This window comes from Symphodus melops (assembly GCF_947650265.1).
Source record: "Symphodus melops genome assembly, chromosome: 2".
Lineage (NCBI taxonomy): Eukaryota > Metazoa > Chordata > Actinopteri > Labriformes > Labridae > Symphodus > Symphodus melops.
Window position 1 is genome coordinate 21,283,943 of NC_136692.1, and position 21,454 is coordinate 21,305,396.

General features: G+C 38.4%; 1 protein-coding gene across 5 annotated transcripts in view; it reads left to right on the plus strand.

Annotated features, from left to right (window-relative positions):
• Positions 1–21,454, plus strand: part of rims1b (regulating synaptic membrane exocytosis 1b) — a 76,474-nt gene that overhangs the window by 8,613 nt on the left and 46,407 nt on the right. For 3 of the 5 annotated variants that reach the window (XM_079337745.1, XM_079337746.1, XM_079337747.1), the window contains exons 2-3: positions 13,575–13,788; positions 17,184–17,204. In XM_079337745.1, coding sequence (XP_079193871.1) covers positions 13,575–13,788; positions 17,184–17,204 — 235 coding nt within the window. The remainder of the gene's footprint in view (positions 1–13,574; positions 13,789–17,183; positions 17,205–21,454) is intronic. The other 2 variants (XM_079337742.1, XM_079337743.1) reach the window with 1 other exon arrangement.

Here is a 21,454-nt window from a genome sequence, read left to right on the forward strand (position 1 = left end):
AATATATCTGTTGATACTATCATGCTAATACGAGCCTATCCCTGATACAGTCTATGTGTTTGCGTTAATGTTGTGGCATATGAAAAGAAGTGTCAAAGTATCCTTTTCTTACTCCATGGTTTGCAATCCCTTCAGGACTGTCTCCAGCACTTGTTGCAGAGCATCAACTCTGAGCAGCAACAGCAACCCACTAACGTTCAAAGAAAAATGATTCAGGAGCAGACTTGAGACAAAGAGTAGTAAAATCACAAATCCTTACTCCACAACATGAGACAGTTCACAGATAGTCAAACCAAAAGGAAACTGTTAAGGAGCAGATACATTAATTAATTTAAAAAAAAGAGTCACTTCCACAATTCCTCTTTTCAAACTTTTATTCTATAAATATTCTGGTGAACATGTCCTTAATGCCACAATGTTTTTTTTTATCTTGTGTGATCTGGGAAACAGCCATGTGTTTGTGAGTTGATACACATGGGCTGATTTAGAGAGTTGGTTAATCATTCGCTGCAGTAGCAGAGAGGTAGGGGTCAAAATGTGACAGAAAACCAGCATACAGTCTTTCACACTCTCACAGGACGAGGAGATGTAGTTGCTCGTGGGGTGTGTGGCAGGGTGGGACTCTGAGTGAGTGAGTGTGTTGAGAGACAGAGTGAGAGACCCGAGTGAGCCTCTGTGAGTGGCCTCTTTAGTGCTCCCAGACCTCCCTAGCATTAAAGTTTAATAAGAAAGCATTCTACCCAGACTTCTCTACATCTCTCTCTCTCCCTTCATCTCTGTTTGTGGTCACAGGAAGGGATGGCATTATATGCACAGCGGCCACACGGTTGTATGACAGTCCAATTAGTATGTGTTATGCTGTTATCTTGTGGTGCTGTATCAACATGAGTTGTGAGGAATTGTTATAATTTCATTTTTTAACAATTGATCTGCAACTGAAAAGACAACTGATAGTGAAAAATAAGGTGAAATAAGTGCAACCAACCTGCAAAAGCAGAACAATTTCTACGAGGAAAAACAGGAGGCAAATGCATTATCCATTGTTTTATATGGTGTGTTGTTTTGCATTGCGATGTGCTGTTCTGTTTACATGTGAATGTTCTTTTCTGGGTTTTTTTTGTCTTTAGTAATTAATTTTAGTGAAAGCAGCTGAATCTTTGGCAGAACTTTTTCCCCAAGGAAACAAAAAAGTTAATAGTTCTTGTATGGTATCCATCCATTTATTTTTTCTGCTAATCTTGCTCAAGATGGCGGCAAACCCAGACATCCCTCTCACTAGTTTACATCTCCTCCTTGGAGAATTTGGTTGTTGGAGCTGTCAAGCAGTTATATTTTGCATTTGTGATTAATTTCAATAGTTAACTGTGATGAATCACATTTTATTTGCACAATTGTGTGACAGCGTTCTTTTCAAAACACCCAAAACAGATTGTACAAACACAGGTGTAGTCAAAGACTGTATTTATTTTTTTATCGGCCTCCCAAAGTGCAGTGTACAATATTTACAAAAAAAACCCCAGTAAAAATATTATTTACACATATGAAAGATTTCCAAAAAGGCAAAACTCCCACATGTGCACTGCGCAAACAAAGGAATCCCCAAAAGATGTTACCTTCTCTGTAACCAGGAGTAGACTGACGTCGAAGTCTCAAGCAAGCAAGCAAGCAGCCTTCTTTTTAAACAAAAAGCCCCTCCCACCAGGCGTTATGATTTGCATAACATTTTAAACAAAAAACATTTTTTCACGAATGAACGGTTTTTAACCGTTTACCTCCCTGTGGATTACTTAACACTACTTTACCCATTTGAATCATTATTTTATTCATACCACAGCAGCCTATCTGAGGAGATCGTTTGAAAACAATTTCAACAATCAATTATGTCATGTGATCATTATGACGCGCCACGTCCGCCTATTTACCTTGCGCAAATGTGCCGCCTCTGTTTGGCACACAAACGGGGCACAGCGTAGCGCATACCTAACGCCCCAAACGGTAAGCTCGCTATGAATTGATAAAAATATAAGCAATATATATTTAATTTCTGCATTGTATTAAGCTCAAGATTGTTGTTTGAATTGAATCCTGCTTTCATTTGGAAATTATAGCTGTTCTGATGGATCAGAGGTTATGACATTAACTTTACCAAGGAAAAAGCAAGGAAACAGCTAAATGATACGTTACAAAGGGAAATGTTTGGTGTCATAAGGTGAATATGACATTTGACCCTGTTTCAGAGTTTCTTTTTTCTTTTTATTTATAAATGAGCCATTAAAAGATGCAGCAGTGTTGTTCTTTTCCATTGCTGTGAAGATGTTCTAAGTTTGAGACACCGTGGAGGCTTATCTAGGTGTGGCTAAAGAGACAAAATAATGTGTTTGATCCCAGATTAAAAAAAATAATGTGTTAAACCTTAATGAATTGTGATTAATGCTGACAGCCCTTATAATAATTAAAAGATTGCAATGTCAGAATATGATAATGCAATTTAAAGTCAATTTTTCTGAAATACTTCAAAGAATGGCATTTCCTACTGCTGAATTACAGCTAAACTGTGCAGGAAATATTATGATGAGGAATTTAAAAAAAAGACATTTTCAAAGAAAGCTGTCGGAGCAACACTTGATTTAATGCAGATCTAATTTCCTGCTAAATGATGTGTGCATGACAAGACTAGAAACAGGTAAGTCTAAAGGCCGGGGCACTATGTATTTACTCCTTTACTGCATGAGTAAAATTGCCCAACATGAATATTGGCTGTAATTTAACAATTTGTCTAGTTTGCAGAAAAAAATCCCCAACATCAATGAATTTTAGTCTAGCTCACTATGCATGATGGTTTGTGGGACCCATGGAAAATTAAGTGAAGTCAGAGGAGCAGGCTGCTTGTCAAGGCGGCTGGGATAAAGTGAGGGGATTAGAGGTTGCCCATAATTACTCTGCAGTGACTCCACCAACTAGAGTCTTGGCTTACACGTCACCCAGATGGCAATCTGAGGTCTGATGTTTTGTGATCTGTGATTTGTGTGCATGTTTCTCTCAGTACCATTAGTATTTAAAAGAATGAGAGAAAGTCGGATAAACTGCATTTTAAATTTGACTGAACTTTGACAGACTGCAATTTCATACACCCATACTGATATGACTGATGTTTAGGGGGGGAGAAACAAAGGCAATGGAGAAAGAGTTAGAGGTATATAAATGGAGAAGAAGGGGAAAAAATAAATGTATGAGCTGGAGAGACAGTGATGGACACACTGATACACACTGAGGAGTCCATGCCAAAAATGCACTCTGCTCCATAAATACGGATAAAACACTCTCAACATCAATACAAAGAGGACTCATATCAATATCTGAGCACTAGCTAAGGAAGGGGCTGCTCAGGCTAATGCTACCTGTTGGAGACAAGCTAAAGATATGTAGCTTAATGGCTTTCTATCCAGGACACCATTTTATGAATGGACCATTACAAATGCAAGTTTGGTCAACATTACATTATTTTAATTCAAGTCAAAATTTTTCACTTTAGGATTTACATAGCCTGGTGTTGATGACTCACCCTTTCCCCTACTTTCATTTCAAACACTACATTGAAGAACAGCCGAGTCTGTCTGGAATGTAGATAGTAGATACAGGTAGTGGATTTCAGTCTAAAATTTCCTACCAAAAGAGTACTCCCCCTTTGTTCTATTGAATAGGTAAATCACAGGGGCTCACCCAGGAGACCACTGTCTCTTTCCAACAATGTTGATTTTTAGCCAAAGGAATGATTGTGATTAATATTGTCAAACAGTTCTGTTTTTTGTAACCACTAAAGCCACTTGGTTAAGCTAGGAACAAGAAATGAAAGTCATGCAACTCAGCCACAAAGTGGTAGGTCACATAAAATGACGGAGCGGGGTCTGTGAATGCTGAAGTGCATATTGTGCAGAGATCGCCAACTTTCAGCAGTCAATCGCAACAGATCTCAGCTTCACATCAATCACCTCTGGGTTTAAGATTGTTAAAAGTTGTTAAAGGCAAATTATTATTGCAGAGCTAACGCTCATAACGCTGCATCCCATTTTTTTTATTAACAAGGTTTTATATTACAATTTCTCGCATTAAGTCAACATCAAATAACAGCAAAGCATCTCCACAAAAGATGATACAAGAATGTCTAAAAGCAATGTTCACCTTATTCACACACAAAATAAAAATGCATAAAATAAATACAAAGGTAGTAACAAATTATTAGTCAAATCAATAGAAACCAAATGCAGATTGTCTCCACATTTCTCCTCCAACAGATTATTAGTTTTCGTGAACGCTTGGATGCGCGAATCCCTTTAAAAGTTGTGGACCTAGGTGGGGCGGCACTTCCTCTTCTCCTTTGGTCAAGGAAGCATTGACCCACCTTTCCTCGACTTTTAGAGAATTCAAACTGCTCTTATCATGGCTGCCACTTGAAGACTTCCAGGGTTAAGGAAAAAAGGAGAGTGAGAGGAGATAGGAGGGACAATCCGAATGCACCACTCGTGAAGCCTAGTAACTTTTATCAGCCTCTGTTCTAGTCTGTTCCTTATTCTCATCCCTCTATGTTCATACAGACATTAGTTCCTACTCATCTACAATTATTACAGTTACTGTAGATGGTCACATTGCAAGTGATGCAGAAGACTTCTTAAAGCGACTGAGTAGATTGAATTGATTGAATTGGATCGGTAGGAATCCGTTTTAACCGCATTGGTTTGAATCAGAATTTGAAAAATCCGATCTTGTTGCTTTTTTTTGGTCCAGACTGGCTAAAAACAAACTACATGCAATATAGATGTGCTAAAAATCAGATGTGGAGGTGCAATGTAAACAAGGCCTATGTGTGTTCAAAATGCCAAAAATGAGAGCACCGACACCACCTGAATTTCCCTCGGGATCAATAAAGTATCTATCTATCTAGTCCACCCAGCTTGAGCAGGACTGGGCTTCTTGTATTCACCGCCTCCTACTGTTCTTCTCAGCTTTCTCCACAGAGCCTGTTAGCATAGCTTTATAGCAAGATGGCGGATGTTGCTTTTAGATTCTGGCAGTAACCTCCCACCCACTGATCTGTAATAGGTCTGTGGCTTCAGTGGGTCAAGGAGGAACTATCGATGTACTGTAGTTCCACCCCTTTTAACCAAAACAGCCCCTGATGACGTAAAATGATGATTTTTGCATCATTGGAGGGTCTTTTTCAGAAAAGAAATACAGAGCTTTCCCGTCTCAGGGCAAAATGAGGTCGCTATGCACGACCATACAAAAATACTACCAGGTTTCTGATGATACAAAGCACAATTCAAAGGAGTCAAGTATACCTATTACTCTCTATTAACTAGCCCTTGTGTTAACACATAACACATGAATTAAAACAAAGAATACTCAATAACATACATGTAAACAGAAAAGCACATACCAAAGACGACCGCAAACTTACAGTCATACAACCCAAATTGTATGTCATGTATTGCGGCTTATTAATAGATTGATTTGTATGTAATGGAGAATAGGTGGTGTTAGCTTCCTGACACATTCCAATTCTAAAACAGGACTAAGCTTCACTACAGCTAATCAAACAGATTTATGTGACTCAAGCAGTCTGTTTACATGTGGCTGTAAGTTGAATCCTAGAAAGAATAACAGCTGGGAATCAAACAGGAAGGATCGACCACACTATTTGAGAAACTGCATCCCCATAGATAAGATACACAATGGCCATCTGTGTGATTTATTTCAGCTAGCATCATGACGATTACCATTTTATGGCCTTTAGACAGAGGAGGGAGGCAAATGTGTAAAAGTCATGGTGGATATCATCATGCCAGGCAAATAAGAACACAAAGGAGATATTTGCATTTGGTTAAAACAACCATCTGTTGCTCATCTTGTTCCCTTCCTTGACTTCTTTCTTCTTCTCACACAGCCCACACCAGAAGGGTTGTGAAGATTTTTCTGGATTTTGTTTCAACACTTCAATAAATTACTGATCTTGCTTTTTTTCATAAGATTAGCAGTGTTCCTGAGTAGCTCTATCTGATCCTTTTTCTCCTCCACTTCCTTTTCATCATTTTGTCTCCATCCTCTATCCATCATCCACTCCTCTTCTCAAGTGGTATTTATAGAGCGGCTCCGGATGCATCAGCTTTTCTCCACTGCTGGTCCCTGGCCCACGCTTGTTTCCGTTTTGGCTTTCTTTGTTCATCTTTTGCCTTTTCACTTGTTCTTTTATCACCATCTCTGTAGACAGTCTTTATACATCTCTTACTAAAATGGGAGGACTTTCTGGGACACTCCTTACCTGTTCTTCCCATCAGGTTTCCTTTTTACCCCACTCTGTCTGCTCACATTCGGACTCTTCTCACTTTCAGTTTTACTCCTACAAAACCCTCCACTCCCACCCCTTTACTCCCACAGCATACTTCAACATGTCCCTTTCCGAATAGTCACAGTTCAGCATGCAGTAAGCTTTTATTCAAGACGAGTAGTGCATTAAGTCAGGAAAAAAGGTCTGATAATAATGCAGACATTTGTAACATTTTTGTTTGTTAATTAAAAGGAGCAATTTCAGTGGCGACTTTTATTCTTGATCAACAATTGATTCGATGAATCCATGTTTGTTTGTTTTGAATTTGAAGGTGCTTGTGAATTTAGGTTTCACGGTTAATTTCACACAGCATTGTGGGTTGTAAAATAAAACTAATTTCCTGACAAGATGCATCAGATCCATACTGCATAAAACCCAGAAGTTAGTACTGATACTGAAGTGGACCCACAAAATGCATACTGAACAACCACAAGAGTTCAGTCTACTGAAACTTCCTACTGAAAAGTCTGCACTGCATACTGAACTGTGGCTATTCAGAAAGTGCCCTGGTCTCTAGCTCCATCATTAACACAAGTGCTGTCATGGAGTTCTGGGACTTTTTATTTAGCTTGCTCATTATTTGGACTCCAGACCTCTCAAAAAAGAGGATAGGTTGCTTTGTATTAAACTTTAGTGTCACAAATCCTGAACAGTAATTGTTAAATACTATCTCACAAAAGCTAAGACAAAATATTGTATGTGAGGCTATATTAAATACAAAACTTGCTGTTTGATGGTGTTCGAGGTACAAGAGAAAAGGTGTAGCCAAATTTGTTAAGTTGCTAGGTCTTCAGGCAGAGGTGAAATGAAAACAATTGCCAGATTCTCTAAGTTTGTACAGGTTACAACTTGGACTTTTGGCATGATGCCAAAAAAAATGGCCAACTTGTTTTGATTTAAGGAGCTATTAGCTACAACAATAGTTAAGAAGAAACAAGCCTGCATTGTGTTTTCTAAAGTCAATAGTTCGTCCTCGCCCTCAAATCCTGAACTGTTAAAGTAAAACATTAAGTTACTTATTACAATTACTAGTTTATTTTTTATTTTTTAAAGCACATTCTGGAAGAGTTTCCATAGTTTTAGGTTTGCATTATTTTATGGTAGCTCTGTAGCTAAAAATATTGTTTGCAGGAGATATAATTTCAGCCAACAAAATCCAAACTGGTGCATTAGAAATAAAATGACTCCTTGGTTTACTTCTGTGTGATTTAAAGATTTATGTTTTAAATTTCACACATGCCGCCTTCTGCTCTGCTAAAAGCGAACACAAACCGCATGCTTGTTATCTAACTTTTTTCTCTCATAAAACTGAGAAAAAATCCCATGCCGGGCATCACAAGTAATCAGCTGAAGGGACAGAAATAGCACTGCATATACAAACACACACACACAACTAAAGACACACAGCATCCCCCTCTCCCTTCCCCATCCCAGGCAAAGTATTCATAGCAGTGCTAATTAACAACTCCACACCAATGACTGGTGAAGAGTGGAGACACATGAGGGAGTGATAAAAAGAAAACAAGAAAGAGAGAGGCAGAAGGGGAGGAAGTGGGAGTTTTGGACAAGCTGAGCTGAAAAAGTGAGACCCCAGGGCCAAGGAAAACCCATACATGTGGGTTTTCTGTCTGTGTCATTGTTTATGTGTGCCTGCCTGCCTGCTTGTGTGGAAGTGCATTTTGTGCATGAATACCCATCTGACATCAAACACGTCTCTCCCACTGGTCCTCTTCATCACTATCCTACAGAGCGGAGACAGCGGCTGTTCAGCTTCTACACCTGAATCACCTGACCATCGTTACTGTCATTTTTTATAACAAAAAAGAAACGCATAACAGTACTTGAAGAAGTTACTTTTTCACACTATAATGTTTCTGCAGAGCTGAAGGTTTCACTTTCAGGTCCGCAGCAGTGCCATCTATTGGATGACTTTAAAACAGCAGCTAAGGCAGTGTGACATTCAAATACTGTTTCTTGTTAACAAGATACCGTTTTAGATATTTGTTACATTAAAAAAAAAACAATCTAGCATATTTGTAAGGTTTAATTTTACCTATATGATATTTTTTTTCATTAGTTTGAAGGTTTATTATTCTAAATGGTTTAAAGGTTGTTACACTTAAATAATAAATTCTTTAGTTTAAGGTTTACTAAATCTTAATACAAATTGTAACATCCATTTAAATGTTTATTACACTAAAAGGATTATTCTCATTAGTTTAAAGGTACATTACCAAGATTTCAGAGAATTCGAACGGCTTATCATGGCCGCCACTTAACTACTTCCGGGGTTAAGGAAAAAATGCTTGTGAAAGTGGATTGGAGGGACAATCCGAACGCACCCCTTGTCTTTCCAGTGCACTGTCATGAGAAACAAAGTTCCTAAAACTGCCGCCTCATGACTCTGTGGACACAACTCCAGTAACGAGCAGTGAACTCTAAAGGACAGCTCAATTTGTGTGTTATGTAAAAACACTGTCCCTGGTCAGGCTATTTTAGCTGAGCTACCACACCGGTGGCTAACTTGCTAACCTCGGAAGTTATCAACTTCAGGAAAATCCAAATTAAATTAGAACTAAAAGATAACGGCTTTATGTTATGAATTACCTTAGTTAGGAAGTTGACAGACAGAATAGGCTTCCTTCTAATCAGGCCAAAGTATCTTCTCTAAAAAGTTTAAAATCTGGAGATGCAACTTAGGGGTATGAAAGATTTACCCCTATCGCCGACTGAAAGGAAAATATGTAGTAAAATAAGTAGGGTTACCTGATAGTTTACGTTTTATTTTATACACTTTATTAATCCTTGTGGGAATCTCTGGTTTTACACCTCTCAGGCTGTCAGACTAATCTTACGGCCTGCTTCAGGACTTGAACAAGCGGCTCTGCAGTTTCAACCCAAAAACTAGGGCTACGACCACTCACTGACAGACTGTCGGGTGGTGGTCTCCTTGGTGTGTAAGGGCCTTAAACCCAAATTGCTCCTGCTGCTTCGTCTGTGGCGTGTGAATGGGATTTGTTAGATCTGATGGTCACTGTAGAAAATAGCCTCCACCTTCAGTATGTGAATGTGTAGGTGTAACATGTGGTGTAAAAGCACTTTGAGTAGTCAGAAGACTGGAAAAGAGCTATATAAGAGAAGCAAAAGGGGATGGAAGTGGGAGTCTTGGACATATTCCATTTACCACAAAGGAAGTGTTAATAAGATGCATTGTTGTTGACATTATGATCCTTGGAGTTGTGTGTTGACTTACAGTGCATGAATCTAGAGGCCCACTCTGTCACTTTTTAAGCTGTAAATGTTTAGTCAGTCACATTTGTAATTAACATTTTAGCTGCATACTTTGTATTTTAGATTTCTTTATAGAGGACTAAAAACTTTACTGTCAGTATTACGAGATCATTAGTTTTCTTTTAACACATTTTTGTTCCATGGGGGCTCTCAATCAAAACATGACGTCATTAATAAAATTATCAATGCCTTGTTTTATCTTCCCCTTGACAGCAAATGAATTTATTCAAATACACTGATTTTATGAACTTCCACTGTGGGGATGAATAATGGTCTTGTGGTGATTTTGGCAGCTTTCTAGCTGCTTAGTGCTGTTCCTTGGTGAACAACTAAACAGTCAAAATAGCTTTAAAGCTACACGATGTTACTACATGTGTAGAGTAGAGGGAGGTATTTGAGTACTTGCTATTTTAGCCTTATTGCCCATGTTAACTGTTTTTTTAGCACCAATACCCCAAGACAAATTCCTTGTGTATGTAAATATAGTTAGCAACCGATTCTGTACCAAGATTTGACATATTTGGAGAATCCAGACATCATGTACTGTATCATTGATAGAAACATTTGCTGTGGTTTGATTAGAAACAACAGCTGTGGAGTACCATCTTTTGTGTTTATCCTTTCATCTTGATGGGATATATTGAGACTCATTAGAAATCCCCAAAGGATAAATCTAGAGAAGTTTAGTTGAAAGTGACGAGTCTCTTCACGCTGCTGCAGAACTCTTTTTTGATTGAGGACACAAAACACACATTTTTGTCAACCTTTAAAAATCGCCTGCTGCAGCTTGTCTGCATAAATGTGTGAAATGGGTGAAGACGAAACGGTAGCTCTAGGAACAGGAACAGCTGCTGCACAGACACCCACTGACACCCAGTGCTTGACGCCACCACGTTACTATGACAACCGGCTGTGCACCCTCTGCTTCTGACAGCTGTTCCCATGGTGCATGGGTTAGGCTTAGCCCCTGGACTCACATTGGCAGGATGGATAGCTCCTCACGGTCAGAGGTCACTTCTGACGTCGGTGCAGTGGGGGTGTTTTGTTGTTTTTTCTATTAAAATCACCTATGGATCAGTTAGCTGAGGTTTGTGTCAAGTCTTAAGTTCAGTCTTCATCTTGTTTTGGATTTATTTTTACATTTGCTAATGAAGAAATCTGTCTTTTGTTTTTAAACATCAGCACCAAATAAAGGATGTAAGCATGCTGCAAGCTGCAAGGATCCTCATTTTAACAAATAGTAATAACTAAAATTACACAGAAGAGAATACTCAATATACATGTAGGATCTCGCTAAAGATTAATCAATCAATCAATCAATCAATCAATCTTTATTTATATAGCGTCAATTCATAACAGGCGTTATCTCAAGACACTTTACAAAAGCAGGTAAAGGACCTTACTGTTTGTCTGTTAACATTAACAAAAGAGCAGGTAACAAGACCATGCTCATCGTTATGTTTACAAAAAGCAGGTAAAGGACCTTACTGATGGCTATATTACAAGAGCCCAGCTTAATCCGTCATAGCGTGGCAAGAAAAAACTTCCATTAGACAACTTTTAACATTTGAAATTATGGGAAAACACATTTGTATTTTCATCATTAAGATATAGCATATATAGATACTTAACCTCTCTGAATGTGCCGAGACTCTCTGGTCTCTCTGGTGGCCTACAGTGACTTTAATCCTCTGGATGGTTTATCTATGTTATTTATTCATAGCTTTAATCTTTTCTATCCTCAGAAAAGATAGAAGAATAGATTCAGTAGAGTTTAAAGATACCATGATTATCGTCATGATGGCATATATTTTTTTAATAGCTGCGAACCTTTGTTGACTGAATTTTGAAATCCAGTTTTTTAACCGTAAGAAAACTAGTTTCCTGGTCAAATTCCCATTTTGTTCATTTCACTTTAATACACAAAAAGCACAATGACATGACCATCAAATGCAGCATCTCAATGTGGTATCGGACCTATGTTTTATATCCTAAGCATATTTTTTAACCGAGTTGATTATACAGTCATGGCTCAATGGCTTTCAAAATACTAATAATATGATGATGGTAATAATCAAAGTTTGCTTCTTTTTATGCTTCACTTCTAACTCTGTAAGATAGAAAACATCAAGTCACCAGGGTGTTTTAACTTCAGTTTACCTAAAATGGAAATACTCTACAAACTAGTGCGCATGTTATCATTCAACTTTATAACAAAATTCAGCCGGCATTCAACAAAAAGTGTTGGCTTTGTGTTCTTCCTTTATTGTCTATTGTATTTTGTATTGTACATTGTCTTACATAATGAGTTTGTAGATTTAACTTGTATGCATTAGTGGACTGATTTGTTTAAAAAAAAAAATCAAATAGAAATGAAAACAAGAAATGGGTGTGGTCAGTTCTACACAGCGTACTGTGACTTCTCTTTCAGGGACCTGGGCTCTGATAAAGATGGATGCTTTCATGTTGAGCCCTCAGGTTATTACAGAAAGACTTTCCGTAATAACCTGAGGGCTTCTGAGGATTTGTGAGAACAAATGCATCATTAAGCTTTACAGTACCATTGAGAAATAATTGTAACAAGTAATGTAATAAGGTGCTTGAAAGACTTGAGCCCTAAAGCTGCATATCTATGTCTGAAAACAGATGTTGCATTATTATGTTTTATTATTGTGTCATCAATGGACATATTTCAAGTAAATATTCTTTATCATCACTTTTATGTTACATTTTATTTTGCAACCTCATTCCGGTCAGCTGATTGGACAGATATGTCCCCATCTGAGAGTCCCCTCCCTGTCTCAGCTTGGTGTGGTGACAGTCTGTTGTCTCTACTCTTAGATAAACCAGAGACTCAGAGAGAGAGACAACAGTGAAGAGGAATGCACAACTCTGCAACTGTCTTCTGTCAGCTCGTTTCCTGGAAAGTTTCTGTTTGGCAGCTAAGGGACGATTTTATGGAGACTGTACATTCTGTTGGAATGACTTAACATTTAATTTGGACAGCTTGTTTTTCAGCAAAGCCTCAAAGGACAGATTTTTCTTTCTCCAAAAGTTTTCTTTTTTGTCTCTGGACTTTGGATGGGTCATGTTGGAGGACTGCTATCTGTTGGATTTCTTTGACAAGAAAAAGCAGCTTGCAGCCGATCAGAGAATATGTTTTCTATCAGTGACCTAACGATTAAGCAGCTGAGCTATACAGGCGAGAGAACATGTCTGCTTTCAATAGAGCCAGGTGATCAAGTTGTTTACCAGTTGGCTTTCCAATATTACCACTTTCTTTTCAGGAGTAAGTTTTAACCACAGAGCTTCAATGAAAAGAGAAATTGGCTGCAAAGCTGTGAATGAAGCCATCTCCTTCCGCTCTAATATCTGTCTCACTCAGCAAAGTAATTAAACTGTCGGTCTGGTCCTCTATAGGCTATGCTAATGCAGTATTCATTTGACTCTTTTGTTGAGACAACATTGTGTGTGTTTTCACTTGGTCTGATTTGGGATTCATGATCTTTTCCATCACCAACACTCTGAGAGGCATTACGAAGAAGGGCAGATGCTGTGAGCTGCAGAGCGCTTAACTGAGCTGAAGTTAGATTTAATTACGTGTATGATTTTATTTTTTTTGAAAAGCACCTTTCAAGTGGGGCTCTAATTGCCAGTTATTTTGCTGATACTCAAATGTTCTCAAACATGAGCCTGAATAAAGTCAACTTTGACTTTTTTCACATTTATTAGATTTGAAAAATTATTTAGCAATTCAGAAACTCTTCCACGTCCTGTCTTGTTTTTCCAATCTAAGATTACATGTAGTCAGAGCCGATCTGTTGAAAAAGCATGGGAGGGTGAAGTTAGTCAAGTTCAAAAGGTCTTCAAATCTTCATTTAATTCTCTTTTCTCTTCTCAGAACACTGCACCAGCAGTTTGAGAGCTACAAACAGGAGGTGCGTCGCATTGGGGCGGACACACGGCGCCAGCAGACCCTGCAGAAAGACGACGCTCCCACCTGCGGTATCTGCCGCAAGACCAAGTTTGCAGACGGCTGTGGCCACCTCTGCTCCTACTGCCAGACCAAATTCTGCGCTCGCTGTGGAGGACGAGTCTCTCTGCGCTCCAACAATGTGAGAAACCTGACCTTTAACCTCTCACTTTTTCTTTCTCCCGCTCACACTCGCCTCATTCCTGCGGTATAGGCTGATGTCGAGTGCGGTTCTTTCTGCTTCTGTTTGTTTTGTCTGCTTTGATGCTCCCTGGCCACACTTTGGTGAATCCAAAGTGTGTGTAAGAATGGCTTTGCATCAGTCATAGGCTCTTTATTGTTCATTTTAAGTCTGAGGCTGATCTGTTGTTGAACAAACTGAAGCTCCGTAGCTCACTTGGATGTAAAAGCACTCTAGTTGCAGCATCTGTGTTGTCCTGTCTCCTGTGTATACACTGCAACCATCACAAGCCAGCATGTTAGACAGCAACAGTGCTGACCTTCTAAAGCAACATGCCAAAATAAAGAATAGAAGGAATCAGGCAAAGACAAAAGCTAACACATTTAAAATAGGATTTCCAAATATCTCACTACAACAAAATCCTGCAATAAACTCACAACAATGAAAACAGCAGTTCAAAAGGTCAGTTGTGCATGTAGTTCGCTCATGTTTCAAATGGTTATTGCATCAACAGACCTGAGGTAGAGTTTGGTGCCTAGCCTATGACCTTATTACTTCCTGCACATTCGTTTTACATGCAGCGATTTGAGTACTGATGAGATAATACCTTAGACTCCCCAAGGGGGATCCTGCAGGTTGATGCTGGGGTGCTGGTGGGGATGAACCCATGAGCACCGTTGAGGTGCAGGGTAGGTGGCCATGTGAGAGCAGGGAGCGAGGCCGAAGATTTTTGTAGCCTTAATTAAAAAAAATAAAAAAAGGGAGGATTTGTTTTTCAGGTGATGTGGAGAGTTGAAGTGTGTAAACGAGTTGACTGCCATTCACCTGTTTATGTAGCAGTAATAATATTTTCCAAAGAGATCCAAGTTTTGAAAAGGTGAATATAAAAAAACTCTCGCATCATCATTGTCTTCTTTACTTGTTTGCTGTAATTCTGTATATAAGGGCCCACCTGAGGCAAATACCAATATGGATATTAGAGAGAGAACAAATCCAATACCTACACTGATATCTTTCTTAGAACTTTGTTCAATCTGAAAAGATAGATAGATAGATAGATAGATAGATAGATAGATAGATAGATAGATAGATAGATAGATAGATAGATAGATAGATAGATAGATAGATAGATAGATAGATAGACTAAACGGTTAATCAAAATGCTCTTATTGTACACTTGTACACAAAGGCCAACATCATGTCACCTAGTTGGACAAGTTGATTCAGTCCTAGATTGCTCAGTGACGCACCCATGCGTATGCCGGACATGTTTACACTATTTTAAGACTCGGCCCTCTTCAATCCATGCACTCTCTGGGCTTTCCTCCAACTCAAGAGAGAGCACCTCCTCCTGGGTATCTTACCTGACTCTGGGCCCTCCACCCTCAGCCTGCTGGTCCCCAATCTGTTGTATATCCGCCTGGACCAGCTGGCCCTGAACTCACACTGGCATCGCACGTATGCAGAGCTCAGGGGCCAGTGAGTGTAGGAGATAAAGATAGTATCCCTGTTGGTGAAGACAAATATATAGCTTTCACAGTAGGCAGCATGGAAATAAAGTTGTTTGACTAGCATGACATTAGTCATTTTAAAGGAGCAATACTCAAACAACTCTTTTTTTGCTCAATGCTTTCATGTTAAATTTACGTCCTTGAACTTTAAAGGACAGATTTCTCAAATAACTATGTAGATTTTATAAAAAACAGAACGCAGAGTTTGGGCTCAATGACGTGATCTGATGCAATGGAGTAAAACACTTTACACAACGTTACACGTGTCATGTTTATATGCAATCACAGTGTTTCATTAGGTATTTAACACCTTTGCATTTTGAGTTCTTGAAATGCCAAAACGGACAAACTCCGGAGGATTAAGATGCCGTGATTACAGTAAAATGACTTTACATTAAGGAACAGTTGGAGTGTGAAATAGGTTAGACAAGTAAGGTCATGGGAAAGATCATAGTTTTGGTTCAGGAGAAACACTGAAGCAGTGTTACCCAAGTGGCACCACATGTATTTGTTTTGTAAATCGATCTCATTATGTGTTACATAAGTCACTGTTTGCTTTTGCATTACATACGGCTGCTGTTTCAATATCTTATATTTGATTGACCATATACAGTGTGGATATATATTTTAAGTTAAACTGAAAAATATCAATTTCATGTCTTAAACCACGAGCCTATATAAACCACTGATAAGAAGGTTTTAAAAGGAATTCTTGTGGTGTTTGTAAATCCATGTAAAAATGCAAGCTAATGAAACAGTAGTATCTCAGTTACAAAAAAAATCTTCAAAGAAGTATTTTAAACATTTGATAACAGAAACATAATGTACAACTAATTTGACATAATTCATGCAGTCATTTATATTCAAATTAAGTAAAAACCACAGTCTTTTTAAATCAATTCACTTGAGATTCATAATAAGATATTTTAGATAAAAAAGACACAATTTATTTCAGAAATAACGGTTGTTTTTGAGTTTTCTTCATGTTGCTTATGTCGTCCCAGTTTGCTCTTCATGCTGAAAGAAGCTGTGACGCATCCTAATGATGTCACAGGTCATGCGTCACACCAAGGTCATACTAAGCTGGGTCATGCATGTCGCTGCAGCCTAACATGTGTCATACATTCACCGTCTCACACACCCTGTCACTAAATATGAAGTATGTGTATCTATTCTGCAGGATGTTATTAACAAATGTTTGCACCACGTCCTCTTGTTCCCACTTTTCTCCTTTGTTTTTCTCCTCTTTTGCCACAATCTTTCCTGATCTACCATTTCACAAATGATACTTTTCTGAATCTCTTTCATTCTATCCTCTCTTCCTCTCTTCACCTCTCTGGCTCCACTTCCACCTTTCCTTTTCCTTAATTCTCACTGCTACCTGGACTGCATGCCACAAAGGAGGACAAAGTGGTTAGCATCTTTTTTGTGTTCTCTCTGTGCTGTGATTGTGATGTGTGTGCCACTAAAAGGTAATAAACAACACTTGCATTGCTCAAATCTTGAACATGTCTGTTTTAAAGAAAGTGTATTTATACCCTGGAAAGAAAATGAAAAGATTTCTATGTTTAGACTCTACTATGATTTTCCAGCTGAAAGAAAGACAAACGGTTGCAGAGCCCAGGGAGCAGTAAGCGGAGGCAGTGTGTGTACAGATCCACACACAGCTTACTGACCTAAGTGAACAGGGGAAGTCCCCAATAGTTCACAGCTTTTGTTAACTTTGATCTGTGCAGAGTGTTACTGTACTGTTTGAGGTGGAACTCGTGTGTTCTCCGAGGATTTTGTCTCCAGTGTAACCCAAACTAACTCTGTGTCCGTTGTCTGTCTCCTCCCCTTGCAAAGTGTGTCATAGTGAAGGACAGGGTAAGGCCGGCTGGGTGATGGATTTTAATGCATGGGTCACCACTAATGTCTCCCCTCCATACTGGGGTCTGTGCTCATTCACAGCATCAGAACAGGAATTCAGACCCACTCTCTCTTTCGTAGTCACAGATCATTGTGGTTGAGCAGTTCTCTGATTTTGAGAATGAATGCAGACCCTAAAAAAACTGACGGGCAGAGCAAGCATGAACCATTATGAAGGCTGTCGGCAGGGCGTTTGACTCAGTGCTACCTTAAAAGTGCATTATTTAACCTTAGGTCAAAATGACCCAGTCATGTTTTGTCAGTTGAATCAGAGCACTATCATGTTTTGCCCTGATTTCCAGCTCTATCCGCAATGAAATAACAATAAAAAAACAACAACAAAAAAAACAAACAAACAGAAGGTAAAAGCAGAGAAACTGGCACAGTAATGCTCAATGGTCTCTTTTGAAAATGAGTGGCTACATCCATACGTATAGACTTGCAGACAAATAGTGGGATAGGCAGATGTGGTCAGCAAATTCCCTAAATGACTAAAACATCTTAAAAAACAGTGACAAATACAGTTACATCACATAATAATAAGTATTGCAATTAAAGATAGATAGATAGATACCGAGGGAAATTCAAATTATTTATCCATAGCACAAATCATCAACATCAATCGGATCCAAACCATACAGTGATACATTGATGAAAATATGAAAACAGAAACTTGAGACCATGAGTTGTTTTTATTTTAGATTTTTCCCTTTTTTTCTAATTTCAGATTGTGACAGCAAATAAAAATAAAAAAGTTTTAAACAGTGCCACCAGAAGTTCTTTAAGCAAATTATTTATTTAAAATAAATATATTAAAATTAAGGAGGAATCTTTACTATAACTGAATGAGTGTGCAGGCTTTTCTTTTTTTCTTAGAATATGAAGTTAACTTAAATTGAGGGTTTCAGACAGGACAGCTGAATTGTCTAAGTCTCCTCCACTCAGCCAAAAAAAGACTCAGTAATTGCAACCATTGGACTCATAATTAGGCAGTTTCCTTTTTAAAGTCAGTGTTTAAGGCATTTCTTTGTGCAGACATGGGAGAACAGGATGGGTTGTTGAGCTGCCTAGCACTTTCAGGTACTCAGATTAATTCCAAGATTAGGATTCCTTCACGCAAGTTAAAGCCAGATACAAAAATGAAGCTATGTTACTGTGAAATAAGAGTTTCTCTGATGCTCTTCTACATACACAGGAAGTCAGGAAAGGCTGCTAGCTTAAAGCCCTGTCCACACGTAGCCAGGTATCTCACAAAACGAAGATATTTTTCTACATTTTGGCCTCTCATCCACACGAAAACGCAGATTTATGGCATAAAAATGAAGCTTTTAAAAACCTCAGACCAAAGTGAAGATTTGCGAATTCTCCATTTATGCGTTTGCATGTGGACGTCAATAACTGGGGTTTTGCGTTTCGAAACGTCACTGCCTGCGACAAAATATGTTCTTACGTCACATATGCGACCTGTGTTTACATTCGGAAACAGTATGAATGTGCTTAAAAACGCACTTCTGCGGTTATGTGTAGATTAATTTTTTTTCTAAAAGCGAGTTTGTGTGTATGTAAGTTCTTTTTCACAAAAACCCGGCTACCTGTGGACAAGGCCTAAGTGTTCCTGCCAAATATTTGTATATGTTATACATATCCAGCAAACAGACCCTAACCCTAAAACAAATTTAAACTATGCAAAAGACATTTGACGTTAAACGTATTTGTTTTTCTTAAAGTCTACTTTGTGTGGACAGAGGAACATCAGGAGGGGCTGCAAGCTGAGCTGTTTCATAGCTTGTGCCTAACATGTTGTTAACCTCATTTGTTCAATTTGCATCATAAACAGGAACTGATTCATCTGCAGATGTCTCATCCTCCCCTGATATCATGTACAGCATGTTTAATGTTAAAAACCTTTAACTATAGCCTCTTGTTCAAGGTTTCATGGACTGTGAGCTGAGCCACTTTTGCTCAGCTGCTTTTCTTTTGATTCTTCTTTTCTCCTGTTAATAGATGAAAACAGACATTACGTGATCTTTTATGTTCTCATGTTCCTTATTAAAATGTAATTTGTGCATTTATAACTGATAAAAAATATGTAGATGTTATATACATAATAGAAACACCACAACATGTAACTATTGGTGATTTTTAAAAAAAAGGTAGCCAGCTGGGATTTTAAAAAATCCAGCAGTCATTTCTAATAAATGTGCTGATGATAAAACAAGTTTGTTGTGGAGCTAAACTGAAAAGAAAGGAGGAAAAATCTAAGCTGTCAAATCTGTTTCGACTGACAAAAATCTGAGTCTTATACAGCCCTAGTTTGACCCCTCTGACCCGTCCTGACCCCTCTTCCTATGGCTGTAGGCATGGCTGTACTTAAAGGGGAACAATGGATACTGAAATAAATCTCAATCACAAAATTATGGATGGATGACTGGCATTTTAGCTGGCATGCTTATTAGAGAGCACACTACCAAGACATATATCTGGATGCATACTGGATACACTCATGCCTGTGCATGCTTTCCCTGCCTGTGTGTTTGAGACCAGACCAGCCTGCCATGGAGAGACGGGAGGGGCCCAGGTGTATGTTCCACTTTGTCCACTGACCACGTCCCTTCAATGCTTGGTCCCTGCCAAATGTCACCAGACAGTTTGTTACCGATGAATCCAGTCAAAGTCAGAAACAGTGAAGATAGTTCAATCATTTTTATTGTAGGATTATAAAAAGTGTACAACCAAAGCTGGTTCCTCAGGTCATCAGTCGGGGGGTCTTTAAGCCATACTCAAAATACGATCAAAGTTCGGAGAGGGGCCTTTAACTACTGTGGTCCATCTCTCTGGAAAAAAAAACTACCTCCTGACCTGAGGTCTATCACAACTCTCTCTACTTTAAAGCTAAACTTAAATCTATTCTCCCAAGCATACGAAAAGTTACTCATTGTGTGTGTATGTATATGTGATCACATGTGGTTTTTGTATGTGCAGTATTTTTTTCAAGGACTTTTTTTTATGCTTTTGGTGTTTGTTGTGGTGTGTATATTTAATTGATTTGATCTCTATATCTTATTCATGACTGTGCTTTAAAATATCTTGATCTTTCTACTACTTTTATTACTGCTGATTCATTGACTTTTTGAAAGAAAAATCTTTGGATTTTTGTATTAAGTAGCAAATATAAAAAGAACAGCAATCAGTATAGAGTTGAATCTGAACTGAATCAACTACTCATATCTGCTATATGTCAAATAATAAATCAAATCCAAAGAATAAAGGCTGACTAGCTTTAGCGCTAGGTCTTTTTGACTGGTCTGTCAAGCTTTGGATTTCTGTTGTTATTTGTAGATGGTGTTAGCCTAATACTGCATTAAAGACAAAATCATATAAGCAAAGTAACTCGCCATACCAGCTTGTTGAGATGATGTCAGTCAAACACCAGGCCAGCATATATTAGATTAGTATTTGCAAATGGTGCTTGCATTTTCAGATACTTGACAATGTGTAATTAATACTTGAATTTCCAGTATTGAACTTTCAATTGTTTGCTACATATCCGATCTGGTACGCCAGTAGAGGTGGCCAGTGACATTTCAGCTGTGGTTGTAAAACCCCTGGCCACCTTGACAGCACACTGTTTATATTGATGGAAACTACATAGCAGCTTCTGGCATCAGTGTGTGGACACTATATAAACTCAAGCCCATTTATTAGTCAAATGTATGTTTTTGGTGAGTAGTATTTAAGTAGTATTTGCTGCTGAAACATGATGTTAAATTCATAGTGCTATTTAAATAGCATCTCGTTACAAAATGATGGACATGAATGACCTGTGAACTACAGGTCCCTGTTTTCTAAACAGAACACATTATTAATTACCAGTAGTTTCAAGTTAATGTAAATTGTAGTGTGTGGTGGAAAGGTTAATCTATAGCTCTGAAGTAGTTGATGTGCATATCATGGTCCTCTCTGTCAAGCTGTCCCTGCTATAGCTGGAGCTACAGCTTGTTAATGGCTGAGTGTTTGTTTATGTGTGTTTAATGTCCGCTCCGGATGGCTCTCAGAAACTGAACAAACGGCTAACAAGCTGTATCCTTTGTAACCAAGCTCTGCCTCCCAGTGGATAGCAAACAAGAACCTATTCCTCATTCACACATACACAAGTAATTATATAATGTGATAAGAAATAAGGAATTTCAACAGTAATTTTAGCAAAG